This window comes from Recurvomyces mirabilis, assembly GCF_035927965.1.
Source record: "Recurvomyces mirabilis strain CCFEE 5264 chromosome Unknown scaffold_19, whole genome shotgun sequence".
Taxonomy (NCBI): Eukaryota; Fungi; Ascomycota; class Dothideomycetes; order Mycosphaerellales; family Teratosphaeriaceae; genus Recurvomyces; species Recurvomyces mirabilis.
In genome coordinates, this window is record NW_027041953.1 from 335848 (window position 1) to 348770 (window position 12923).

The 12923-nt window shown below is 52.8% G+C and overlaps 7 protein-coding genes across 7 annotated transcripts; 4 read left to right on the plus strand and 3 right to left on the minus strand.

Moving 5' to 3' along the window:
- Nucleotides 1-1588: 1588 nt before the first annotated feature.
- Nucleotides 1589-4447, plus strand: LTS14_007167 (uncharacterized protein; the record flags this gene model as incomplete). The annotated part of the gene is made up of 1 exon (XM_064839859.1): nucleotides 1589-4447. The coding sequence occupies one exon, from the start codon at nucleotides 1589-1591 to the stop codon at nucleotides 4445-4447; it is 2859 nt and encodes a 952-aa protein (XP_064692618.1).
- Nucleotides 4448-4600: 153 nt separating this feature from the next.
- LTS14_007168 (uncharacterized protein) lies at nucleotides 4601-5419 on the minus strand (the record flags this gene model as incomplete). The annotated part of the gene is made up of 3 exons (XM_064839860.1): nucleotides 4601-4738; nucleotides 4806-5202; nucleotides 5259-5419. The coding sequence occupies 3 exons, from the start codon at nucleotides 5417-5419 to the stop codon at nucleotides 4601-4603; spliced, it is 696 nt and encodes a 231-aa protein (XP_064692619.1).
- Nucleotides 5420-5620: 201 nt separating this feature from the next.
- Nucleotides 5621-6724, plus strand: LTS14_007169 (uncharacterized protein; the record flags this gene model as incomplete). Its single annotated transcript, XM_064839861.1, has 1 exon — nucleotides 5621-6724. The coding sequence occupies one exon, from the start codon at nucleotides 5621-5623 to the stop codon at nucleotides 6722-6724; it is 1104 nt and encodes a 367-aa protein (XP_064692620.1).
- Nucleotides 6725-7664: 940 nt separating this feature from the next.
- Nucleotides 7665-8265, plus strand: LTS14_007170 (uncharacterized protein; the record flags this gene model as incomplete). The annotated part of the gene is made up of 2 exons (XM_064839862.1): nucleotides 7665-7985; nucleotides 8056-8265. 2 exons carry the CDS (start codon nucleotides 7665-7667, stop codon nucleotides 8263-8265), a joined length of 531 nt encoding a protein of 176 aa, XP_064692621.1.
- Nucleotides 8266-8368: 103 nt separating this feature from the next.
- On the minus strand, nucleotides 8369-9580 carry LTS14_007171 (uncharacterized protein; the record flags this gene model as incomplete). The annotated part of the gene is made up of 1 exon (XM_064839863.1): nucleotides 8369-9580. One exon carries the CDS (start codon nucleotides 9578-9580, stop codon nucleotides 8369-8371), a length of 1212 nt encoding a protein of 403 aa, XP_064692622.1.
- A 305-nt stretch (nucleotides 9581-9885) lies between these two features.
- STE14 (farnesyl cysteine-carboxyl methyltransferase) lies at nucleotides 9886-10883 on the plus strand (the record flags this gene model as incomplete). The annotated part of the gene is made up of 2 exons (XM_064839864.1): nucleotides 9886-10717; nucleotides 10795-10883. The coding sequence occupies 2 exons, from the start codon at nucleotides 9886-9888 to the stop codon at nucleotides 10881-10883; spliced, it is 921 nt and encodes a 306-aa protein (XP_064692623.1).
- A 202-nt stretch (nucleotides 10884-11085) lies between these two features.
- Nucleotides 11086-11799, minus strand: LTS14_007173 (uncharacterized protein; the record flags this gene model as incomplete). Its single annotated transcript, XM_064839865.1, has 1 exon — nucleotides 11086-11799. The coding sequence occupies one exon, from the start codon at nucleotides 11797-11799 to the stop codon at nucleotides 11086-11088; it is 714 nt and encodes a 237-aa protein (XP_064692624.1).
- Nucleotides 11800-12923: the final 1124 nt, after the last annotated feature.

Here is a 12923-nt window from a genome sequence, read left to right on the forward strand (position 1 = left end):
CCGAGCACGTTCAATCATGCTCGCGATCATGTTTGAGGTAGCACTGGTACACACGACTAAATGCCTGATAAGTCGGGCTTGCTCTAGGCCAATAGTCTCGAGCCATTCTTTTGTGCGAGCGATGGTCCTGATTCCGGAAGATGGGGATACGATCCGCATGTAGATCTGGATCTCGAAGGTGTTGTTGCTGTAGTGGATTGGGAGGCTCTCCCTACGTAGCACGCGGCATGTTCTTGCCAATGCTGGTGGTGTTAGGTGCTGGGGAAAGCTATCAAACCTGTCTTCTGGCTGGAATGTTGTACTGACGATGATGCTGTCAGCATTGTTGAGGACTGATTCCAGAATGCTCAGGCGAAGCTCTACTGGGAGGTCGAGCAGTGGAGAGGTTTCTGTTTGAGGTGGAGAATCTGCCATGGCTGGACCAGGCCCAAGAACCATGGTGGTCATCCAATAGTCGTCTCACTGTTGTTATCGAGGACTTGAGGCTTTGCCGTGAGTATCATACGGGCTGTCTGCGCGCTAATAAGCGATAGTCCAGTGTCCAGATCGTCCTTGCATGACCTCTTCGCCGTTCAGCCAGTCACGGCTCGGTCCAAAAGACCAGCTTGCTCTCTTCCGGTAGTGTCTTGCTGGGAGCACTTGCTTGAGATCTGATGAGCTGCGAGGTCAGTGGGGATTGTGCAATTGACAGGGGAGCTCGAATCGCTGCATCCCACGTCCCGGTGTTCAGTAGCCTTCACGAGGACTTGCCCAACTCAGCTCCCTAGTTACTAATCAGCCGACTCAGTCAGATATTGTTCTGCCTGCAATAAAAGGAGGCTCAAGTTTGTCGGCGATCAACTCTTCGCTCGCCTATCTCACTATCTCATCCCAAAGCTCGCCCAGCCGTACTTGCTGCACGAGCTGCATATCGGTCTGAAGTCGGTAGTGAAGCTGTCGGCTCTAGCGACGTCTGAGGTTACACAGCTGACGCCTTTGTGCATACGACTGCATCCACGAGATCATCTGCAGGGCTCATGTGGTCCTGTGGATGATTGCGGGCCCAGCCGTCCGATGATGTGCATGAAAACATGCGCCTACAGCGGCTTTAAACTCGTCTTTTCCTAAACATCACGAGCCAAATTGTCCCGGGCTGTGTTGCACCATCCATGGTGTGAGCTGTTGGCTTAGCGCAGTCTTGACAGTTGTGTGGTGAGTTGAGATATGGCGGTGTCGATAAGTATAGATTTGTTCCCTGTCATCCTTCTCCTTTAGTAAGGAGATACGCTTGCTCACTGCCAGACCGACTCCGCCGCGAGGCGTTCGTGTGACCTGGGCATGGAATCGGTAAGTCTTCGGTCATCTTACAATAATCGAGTATCTGGTTGGCCACAACACCCGTCTTATGGTAGGAATGCGCCGGAGTCATGTTCGCTGTTGCTACCTGCCCCACGGCATGACACAAGGCAATGCACGTGAACACATTCCTGATACGCACATACCAACCACGACAGCATGACCCTTTGTTTCATTGTGCCTTCTCCCCTCCAGATCACATAACAAAAAGGCTTACGATGGTACTCCTAGCTACTGAGGTCCATACCACGTCATGCCGAAGTCTGTAGCTTCCACTCGGTCATACCGTAGCTATGCGTCCGACTACGATCCACACAACGACCACTCCGACGATGAGGTCGACGAAGTTGAAGAGCTGGCTATCAGGAATGCTGTCATAAATGCCCAACATAGTCGGACTGCACCAGTCTCGCCTGTAGACACTCGAACACATGGATCATCAAGAACATCTGATCTGGATTTGCGTAGTAGGCTACCAGAACGTCCACTTGTGATGGATGAAACGACTGGGCTTCTTGGACATATGGACGGCCATAACTCGGGCTACCGTACTCTACCTGCCAGCGTGCCAGCAACACCAAGGTTTCCGCTCAGCAGACAGCATAGCCAGTTGAACACCAGCAGACTCCGTAACCACAGTCGGAAAGGATCGATAGGGCTTCGACTTGCACGAGCTCTTGGCACAGATGCCAATCTGACAGAATCTGCCGATCTTGAGCAGTCGAAGCCCTCTATCTTCGCGGATGATCGTATATGGTACGATCAGTTCACATCAACGGACTGGGTGCACGATAGCATAGCAGACGCCTTCCGGGTCAAAGAGCTCAGAGCCAGAAAGGACTTCAAAGGTAGAGCCTATGCTTTATTCGACAGTGCACAAGGGTGGATCGTTGTGGCCATCATAGGCGTGGTCACCGCTGGCTTTGCATACGTTATTGACATCACCGAAGCTGCAATCTTTGACTTAAAGACTGGCTACTGCAGCACGAAATGGTATCACAACAAGCGTAAATGCTGCTCTGGGGTCGCCATGTGCGATGACTGGAACAGATGGTCCAGTCTGATACATAGCGAGGGCAATGCAAAGTTATGGTCGAACTTTGCTGCCTACATCGCTTGGGTCGTGGTACTTGCTTTACTTGGCTGTCTCGTTACGCTTCAGACCAAGACCGTGGTATCGTCTGCGATCTCGTTGTCGACACTAGACGAGAATCTGGGAGCTGACAAAGCCGACACTTCGAAAGACGATACCGAGGGCAGAAGGACCAGCGTGAGCCCCACTCGTCGCTTTAACGAGGCTGCGCAACGGCCACCTGTCATATACTATCCTGCTGCAGGTTCAGGTGTGGCAGAAGTCAAAGTTATCTTATCTGGATTCGTGCTGCACGGCTACTTGGGAGTCACAACGCTTATGGCCAAGACCATCGGCCTCATTCTGAGTGTTGCCTCAGGTCTGTCTATCGGCAAGGAGGGACCATACGTACACATCGCAACGTGCATCGGCAACATCACCTGTCGCATGTTCAAGAAGTACCGCACGAATGATGGTAAGCGTCGTGAAGTGCTTTCGGCCTCCGCAGCAGCTGGAGTCGCCGTTGCGTTTGGTGCACCAATCAGTGGTCTACTGTTCAGCCTCGAGGAAGTCAGCTACTACTTCCCACCGAAAGTGCTGTTCCGCACTTTTTTCTGCTGTATTGCTGCAGCACTTTCGTTACGAGGTCTCAATCCATACGGAACGGGGAAGATTGTTTTGTTCCAGGTCCGCTACCTGATCGACTGGAAAGTATTCGAGCTGATTGTCTTTGCACTCCTTGGCGTCTTGGGTGGTCTGACGGGTGCACTCTTCATCAAAGCATCTCGCTTCTGGGCGAAGACTTTCCGCAAGATCGGCGTTATTAAAAAATATCCTCTCGTAGAGGTGCTCCTCGTCGCCCTAGTCACTGGACTTGTCAGCTTCTGGAACAGGTACACCAGACTGCCCGTGGCCGAGCTACTATTCGAGCTTGCGGCACCGTGCGACGCCTTTACCAAAGACGGCTCTGGGTTGTGTCCGACTCGAGAGCGCATCACGGATGTCATCTGGTATCTCTGTGCTGCCTTCGTCATCAAGTCTGCGCTCACGGTCGTCACGTTTGGTATCAAGGTACCTGCCGGCATCTATGTACCTTCCATGGTCATCGGTGGCTTGCTTGGTAGGATTGTGGGTCATGTCATCCAGCTGCTGACGCTGAAATACCCGAACTTCGGCTTATTTGCCGCCTGTCCAAAGGATGGAGGACCAGAGTCTTGTGTCGTGCCGGGTGTATATGCACTAGTGGCCGCTGGTGCGACCATGTGTGGAGTCACTCGCCTTTCGGTCACTCTTGCTGTAATCCTGTTTGAGCTTACTGGTTCTCTTGAGCACGTCTTACCGTTCTCGCTAGGTGTGCTCATAGCGAAGTGGACAGCAGATGCCGTGGAGCCTCTCAGTATCTACGATTTGCTGACCGATATGAACTCGTATCCATACCTTGACTCCAAGGCACGCCCGACCTTCACTACCGAATTAGGCGACATCACACGTCCTCCAAGCAAGAACAGGATTGTCGACGTCACGACCGCTCCACTCGTGCCTGCGAAACAATTACGGTCAAAACTGGAGTATCTCCATATGGCCGGCGAGCTAGATGGCGGATTACCGATACTACGTGATGGCGTATTGGTAGGCTTGATTCCGGCGCCCGATCTCGAATACGCACTTGATCGCCTCGAGAAAGAGGACGATGCACTCTGTCTCATGTCTCCACAAGAGCGATGGCAGGGACCAGGTCGCGGTACAGATCCTCACGATCATAACATAGACGTCGATGGTGCAGCAGAACAAGATCTCGATGCCGCTGAACAACAGCCTCTCCACGGCGGCGGGTCCGCCGACCCAACAGATTTCACACCATTCATAGATCCAGCACCCGTAGCGTTGGATATTTGCAGTCCCATGGACCTGGTGTTCGAATGCTTTGTTAAGCTTGGATTGAGGTATATTTGTGTCTTGAAGGAGGGGAGATATGCTGGTTTGGTGCATAAGAAGCGTTTCGTGCATTATATTAAGGAGGTACGGGAGAAGGAAGAATAGTCAATCAATTTCTGCATTTGAGTCTGAGATGCATATGCATAGTGAAGGTGGGCAGTGAGCGTTCCAGCATAGCGTTGAATTCATGATGCATTCGGTGGGCTGATTTGCGGGTGGTCAATAGGTGAGCTATTTTGTACCGTCTACTATCTATGTCTATGAGGTTTTCGACCTCGCCTCATCTCGCTCTAGAGCCGCCAATGCCTCTTTGGCTTCTGCATCGTATTTACCTCTTGGCACATCCCTTAGCTTTCTCGCCGGATTGCCTACCACGACTGTATATGGCCCAACATCCTGTAGACAACATGATCAGCAAGGATTTCAACACAGAACATGCAGCAAAGAAACTCGGGTAGCTTACTTTGGTGACAACACTCCCAGCCCCAACAGTGCTCCCTCTTCCTATCCTGACGCCTGGCAGGAGTATAGCATTACCGCCTATCCAGCAATCTTCCTCGATGTGGATCTCGCCGCCAGACTCTGGGCCTTTGGTACCGTTTCTAAGGTCACCATCCAAAGGATGCGATCCTGTGTATAATGAAACATTCGGGCCAAAGAGGGTTCGTGCTCCAATCGTCACGAGGCAGGTGTCGATGATAGTGGTGTTGAAGTTAAGAAAGACGTTTTGGCCTAATTTGATGTTGTACCCATAGTCTGCATGAAACGGAGGCTCGACCCAGGGTTCTTCGGCGAAGAGAGCGTCGTCGTCATCTTCTGTGGCTGCTTGTGGTGGGAGAGGTGTTTCGTCTTGGACTATGCTGCATCTGGCGTGAGCATAGGAAGTGACGGGACAAAGTGGAGTGAGGAGCAATACTTTCTCCAGATCGTCGTCTTCTCCCGCCGTGAGATCTCGCCTGCGTTGTTGAACTCTACGATGTGGCGGTGACAGTTTGTGCGCTCTTTGGTCAATTCTGGTGTGAAAGCGTAATATAGTTCACCACGCAGCGCACGTGCCTTGTTCTCAGAGACTGGCATGATTGATCTAACGGACGACAACGGTCTCTTCTCGTTTAGAAGATACAGCTATGAAGCATGCCGTGAAGGGCAGGCACGCATAGCATTCACACGTGGCTTTCGGCTGGATCTTGTCCGAACGCCAAGTAAGTCGCCATACCTTCCTCGAGGTCATATCCACTTCTACAAGTTCACCTCAAATCAGATGCAGTTCCAGCAACGATGCCTCTTGGATATGGTCTAAATGTGAAGGGCGCGAAGGCAGCTCCCGTGCGGAAGACAGTGTTTGATGACGACGGTGACGAGGACGACGAGCAGGAGCAAGTGCCTCCTCCCCCAACCCTGAAAGGTCGCCGAACTGGAGCACTACTACCCAGACGGAAAGAGGCTGAGCAGGATGATGGAGTGGATCTGTCGTCGATGAACGCAGCGACGGCAAAAGTGAAGGCAGCTGAAGAATTGGACGCCTCCATCTTCGATTACGATTCCTTCCACGATGCCAAGACAACTGTCTCCGATGCGAAAAAAGCTGCTGCCCGGCAGGATGCTGTCGAGAGGAAGCCGAAATACATAAACGATCTCCTGGACGCCGCTGCAAGACGGAAGCAGGATCAGACGATCGCTAAGGAGAAGCTGCTACAGAAGGAACGGGAAGCAGAGGGCGCTGAGTTCGCAGATAAGGAGAAGTTCGTGACTGGAGCCTACAAGGAGCAGCAAGAGGAGACCAGGCGTCTGGAGGAAGAAGAGAAGCAGAAGACAGAGGCAGAGGCCAAGCGAAAACGTGCTCTGGGTGGTGGAGGCATGCAGGGCTTTTACAAGAATATGATGGATCTTACGGAGCAACAGCATCAGGAATCCATAGATGCTGCTGCGAAGGCTGCTAAAATCTCACCAACTGGAGAGAACACGCAATCAAGCGGTACGACAGGTGAGAACGCCGCAGATCTACGAGCCAAAGGCATCCACCTCAACGAAGACGGCCAAATCATCGACAAACGAGAACTCCTCACAGCAGGTCTAAATGTGTCCGCCAAGCCCGGCGATAGCAACGCAAGTAATGCAGATCACTTGCGAGTGTCGGGAAACAAGCAGACACAACCAGCTTTCCAGCGCAACAATGCTGCACGAGATGCACAGAGAGAGCGGCAGAGTCGCATGATGGAGGAGCAGCTTGCGGAGAAGACCAAGAGAGCACGAGAGGAGGAGGAAGAGGAGAGGGTGAGGCTGGAGAATGCTGCGAAGACCCAGAAGACTGATACGGATAAAATGGATGCGAAGGCGAGGTATCTGGCGAGAAAGGCTGCCAAGGAACGTGGTGAGGGGTGAAGCCTTGTGCGATCAAAGGATATCTACCCACGAGATTCTGATGATGATGCTGTATCATGTGAACCCTGTTGCATCACCGCAACGGTGCCTGTAAGTCCTCTTTTCTGTTAAGATGCCATGCCTCATCCACGGGCTACCAATCAGGACGGCGAGCTTGGCTTCTTGCACCGTGACAAGCTCGTATCAATACATATGCCCAAGAAGAAAGATCTTGCCCCCGCACGGATCGTAGTAATTGCTTATCCTCTTCCCGATCATGTTCTCGCTCTCGAGTGCTTTCCTGAACTTGTGTTGGAGTACTGGGTGGTTACTGACATCAAGATCAGATCAAGGGGGTTTGTACCGTGTGTGTTTCGAACTGGCTGCCTGGCTGGCCAACGTCACTTCATGGACCAAAAAGGAACTACCAGCGACAAAAACCTAAGAACACACCAGCGTCCCAGTGCATCTCAGGGGAAAGTCTACAACCGCTCGGCGGGAGACTTTACATTTCAACTTACCATATGCCTGAGACATACCGCTCTCGAAAGAGTGTGATTAAGAATGAAGAATGAAAGAACATAATGGGCGTAGCGACTTGAGCTTGCACCACCTCCTGCCCATCCGGCTCAGGCTTAAGGAGGCAGGAGACGTTTGGCCGATCATGCATACCCCCTGGTCCCCAGACGTAACAAACCTGGGTGTCACCCAGGGATGAAATGAATCACCTTGAGCCGGGCCCAGCTCAACTGTACGTATGAAAGCGTAATTATCAACCTTATTGATATATTCCACTTATTCTGCTGCCGTAGTTGAGCTGGTAAGTGCCTGTGAAGTGACGTTGAAGCAAGTATATGACCTAGAGCTGAAAATTCGTGACTGCTCCATACCTTGACCTTCACGGCATTCCCAGCAGCGAAACACATCTTCAAGCTATCGAATAGCACGGCAGTACTATATTATGCCTGGACGCAAGAGAAATGCCCCCGAGGCATCATTGCCATTCCGACCTGCTGGGCCCAAAACGCTCAAGCGAAACGCACCGCTTCCGATCACGGTGAGCCACTATACACCACTGCCACAGGATATGGCAGCTCAAGCACCACTCCAAGATACGGGGACACCGCCAGATCTTGGCGACATTGGCGACCTCTTCGGTGCCAGTAATGACCGGGTCATTCTCGGCGAGACAGATACCGCCCCCTGGGCCAGCGTAGAGCGGTACACCGCTGAGACCCTTCCCGGGCTCGCGAAGCCCATTTCGATCACTGGCGGGCGATATGTAAGCTTAGCCACCATCCGACTATACTGGAGGGTCGATCCCGAGTCTATTTTTGACAAGGGATATGCAGCCCGCTGGTCCTGCGCAGGAATGGTCGAGAACGCTTTTGCTGGCTCTCGCCAAGATGGAAGAGTATACCGATGCTGAGGAGGCCGGTGGGATATTGTGGATGAAGTGGCGTGGGAGGGAGAGTGGGGATGTGGCAGTGCTGACGGCGGATGAGGTTTGGGAGGTGGTGGATGGGAATGAAGGCCGAGGGGAGGGAGATTCGGGTGGTTGAGGGGGTTTGAGCGGAATAGAGATTGCTTTGGCATCAGTCATGCACGAGGCAGTCAAACAGTGCACTCAGATGATAATCTCACTCTTAGTGATACGATTGCACATTATTTGCATCGGGCTTTCTTCCTCTCCTCCTCAAAAAGTGCATCCACAACTTGGAACACGCCTGTCACGAGCTTCATCGTGCCCTCCTCCACGATGCCAGCAAAGCGCTGCTGCACCTTGTCCGGATGCCAGCGAACTCTCTCGGCCTTCAAGAGGCTGAGTGCATTCCCCTCGCCAGAACGAGTACCGTGCCGCAAGAAGTCCTCAATATTGCCTCGTATGACAGGCTTCGACTTCAGAACAGGCCACGGTATGCGCTTCGAAGCTGTCAGCGTAGTCGTAGGTGGATTGGTCCGCTCGTCGAGCAGCTCGAGTTTGAGTCTATCCCACGCTGTGAGGTACCGCGCCCATGCCGCAATATATTCCTCTTTGCGAGCCTGTTGGTCGTGGTCCGCATCCGCGTAGGTGTTGGCTTCACCGGCGAATTCGTACTCAGCCCGTCTCCAGTGTGTTTTCTCGTAATCACCCTTATCGTCCGCAAACTTCCTAGCATTCCTCCCCTCCGCTCTCTCCCAGGCAGCCTGCTCCTTCCTCCTGATAAATGCCTCTCGCTCTCGTGCCCGTTCTTCCTCGGCCTCTTTTCGCTTCCGCTCACTTCGCTCCCTCTCGATCACAACCTCGGGATGCTTGCGCTCCCACATTCTCGTTTTCACATGTGCAGCGTATTCCGCATCTGACATCTGCTCCAGCTCACCTTGTGGGGTGGACACAGTAGGCCTATCATATATGTGGATGGGCTGCTCGTATACACCCTCCCAGTACGCTGCACCTTCGTCGTCTGCCAAAGCATCGAACAGAGAGTGACGAAATGCTGCATCGTCATTCGGTGCTCCGGGCTCATCTAGAGTAGTGGGTTCACGTGGGAAGGGGTGGGCTGCTTCAGTGTCCGCTGATGGTGGGGTTGGGTACTCTTCCCTACGACGCTTATGTTTGCGCTCCTCATCACGCCGGTGTGAACGATGACCACGCTTTCTGTCCACTTCTTTTCCATCCTTGAACCTGAACTTGGCGGAACGTGTACTATGCTTCGAGCACATCCCCTCTCCATCATGGCCTTCTCGATCGATGGTATCGCGCAGCCCGTCTTTTACCGCGTTGTGCTTGTCTATCTCGTCCTGCAGCCGAGCCAGTATATCGTTGTGATCCGGCCCTTGTGATAGACTGGCCAAGTTCTTCTCAACCTGCCTTCTGCTATCCTCCAAGGATGGCATCACGAAGCTTGTGCTACACCTGAAGGCTTGAGGTTTTGGGCGCACAACGTGTTAGACACCAGCAAGGAATCGCAACGAACTATAATTATCGATTCGGATCTCGAGTGACGCACCCATGAAAGCGGCTTCTCCCGCATCCGCAGCATTCCTCGCAGTTGCTGTATTATTAATTTGGACAGTACAATACTAAGCACGTGAGACTCGGACGGGAAACAAGAATACGCAATCGGCCAGACATGAATCTTTCGTACTTCCATAAGCAGTGATATCGTGCTTGTTCAATTCGGCGAGTAAACAGCATCAGAATGGCTCGTCTGTCAACCTCATCAACAATCGCGGCAAGCGGCCACGCTACTGCATCGGCAAGTACGGAAGGCACGCCCGCTACCCAAGCGCAAGAAGCTTCGACAACGCCTATCAAACATAAAGATGAAGACGATTACGAGGGTCCAACCTTCGACTGGGACCTCCTCAAGCGACGCTACTCATCCATGATGGCGCCAGTCCCGTTCGATGTCACTCTCCTACCAAAAGGAAGCCGCAGCTTGACGGCAATCAGCTCTCAAGCATTCGGCTGCGGATTCATGCTGGCGGCCAGTCTTCTGCTTATCCACAAACTCGCACTGGAGAAGCACGATACGATCTGGAGACTACCCGCCTTCTTCAGTTGTCTGGCATTCTTCCACTTCCTCGAGTTCTACATTACAGCTCGCTACAACATCCCCGCCACTCGAGCCAACAGTTTCCTTCTCAACAATGGCGTGGCGTACAATGTCGCCCACACATGCGCCGCACTGGAGATTATCGCGTCTCGCTACTTTCTCCCATCATGGTATGGCCAGCTCTTTGTCTGGACACCGTACACGATCGTGCTTGCCATGGGCATGATCGTCGTTGGGCAGATTGTGAGGAGTGTGGCGATGGCTCAAGCGGGCACCAACTTCAATCATACGCCAGTACAGAAACGAGAGGAAGGACATGTACTTGTGACACATGGCATGTACAGGTTCAGCCGCCACCCTAGCTACTTTGGCTTCTTCTGGTGGACGCTGGGCACGCAAGTGCTGGTGGGAAATAAAGTATGCTTCTTGGGGTATGCTTATGTGTTGTGGACGTTCTTCAGTCGACGTATCAGAGGTGAGTGCAATATCCTGAAGCTACATCTTCCCTTCCTGATCTTCTTGGCTGATGCTAACGAATCACGTTCATTGTAGCCGAAGAACGAACACTCATACAATTCTTCGGTGATGACTACAGGGCATACAAGAAGCGGGTCGGCACCCTAATACCCTTCGTCAAGTAGAGATGTAGCGGCTCGCAATTACCCACTTCTCAGCACCCTAGACGACTGCCATATACTCAAGCGTTCTCGATCCCGACCGGGGACCACCAGCCAGCTCAATCGACGCAGCCCCTCGCCATCCGCTTCTCCCATCGACATGGTCCTCGCTCTCGCTGTCATTGTCGATCTCGTCTGTATCCTCCTCTCCGACGGTATCGCCATCCTAATCACTGCTGTCGTCTTCCCCGCTGCTATCATCTCGCTCGCTGCTATCAGCACTCTCATCCTCATCGGCGCTCCCATCTTCCTCACTGCTATCATCTTCATCATCGCTCAAGTGCTCATGATACCCCTCTCCAGCTTCACAATCCTCCTCCTCAAAGTGCTCAATGGCATCTATGAAGGCATCGAGTACGCCTACGACTTCGTCCCAGGGCAAGTGGCGCATGTTGTCGACCACGGAGAAAGTGCGCCTTGCGAGGGTCCTGCCACGAGTGTGCTCCTCTACTGCATCCTGCCGAAGGCCTGGCACGAGCAGCTTGTCCGCGTAGTATGCTTGTAGCCACACCATGAGGTTCCATAGCAGTAGCCAGCCATGACAATCGGCGCACTTCAGGTCGCTGCACAGCTCGACGGAGAGATTGTCTCGGCCATATTTGCTGTATCTCTGCAGTAGCTTGGTGAATGGTCGTATCTCTGGTCCGCGATAGGCGTGGACGGTGAAGCAGAAGGTGTTGTCCGAGTAGTAGAGCTCGATAGTCTCTGCACGAACTTGACGAGATGTTCGCAAGAATGCAGGCTGTTGTCTCCCGATATGGATGTGCACGTCGGTTCCTGCGGCTAGCGTGTAGGCGTAGATAATGTCTCTGAGCTCGGCGGGAATGGTCAAGAGGCCTGCCTTCTGCCTTCCAGGCTCAGAGTTGTTCGGTCGGTTCATGACATCAATCATTTCGTGGAGGGTGTGAGCCTGTTCCTGTTTGGAAAGAACGTCGGAACGGAGCCGAAGTCATTGAAAAGGAGAGCGGAGCTTGTGTGTGCCTTCCCTTTGAGTAGCCACTAGAGTTTTCACTAGCAACAACAAGGCAAGCTGGCCAATCACGCCTTTATGTGAAGCCAAAGCGACGTCAGTGGAATCACTCACTGGAGACTCCGATCAGCTGTACGTTGAAGTGCTGTGTGAAAGGACAGCACATAGCTTACTTTGCTCTCCGTTGCAAGATCCAATAGTAGTACTCTAAATTGCTTATTCACGCATCTTCCTCATTCAAGCCCAAGCAGGACTAAGAGCCGCAACAGGCCTATGAATACACACCTCTAGCAGCTTCTCTACCTCTTTCCATGGACGGTTCTTCATCGAAAGTACGAGAGCTTCTGCGGCATCCAGCACCTTGTAAGTCGGAGCCGAAATTGCGTCCTCTAGTATACCCGTGGAGGCGGCGTGGCGAGCCTCCCACACCATGCCCTGCAAGTGCGAACCAAGTTTGCCCAATTCGGAACACCATCGTAGTCGACGCGGTATATAACACGAGACATTGCACGCTCAAACGTGGACCTGTCCAGCGCCGACTTCGCCATAAGCTGCAAATCTCGATCAAAGTCGACCATCCATGCCCCGTCAAAGTCGATCACATCAACGTCGAATCGTGCGTCTGCAAGCCACACGACCATGGCATCTGATCTGATCTCACGGCACGTGTGCAGAAGGGCTGGTACCTGCGGGCGGCAATTCTCTATGGTCCTCGTCATAGGTCCATCCGTGGCACATTCATGCCAGATCATATCCCTGAGCTCTCGTGGAAGGCAAAGTAGGCGTGATCGACTCTGCTCAGTCGACGATCCTGGCAGTCGTAATCCGCCAATTTTCCTTCGGATTTTCGCGCTGGAGTGCAGTCGACTCACATTTGTGGCATTTGGGCCTTTCCAGTGATCACGTGCCGTGGGAAGTGGAGTTTGAGACCACATCTGTTGTATCTTCATCGAAGCAGCGGAGGTTTGTTCCCGCGATGAGTGATGTGAGGCGTGTGTTGTGATCTTTTGTCGGTTGTCATGAGCTCCAGTATT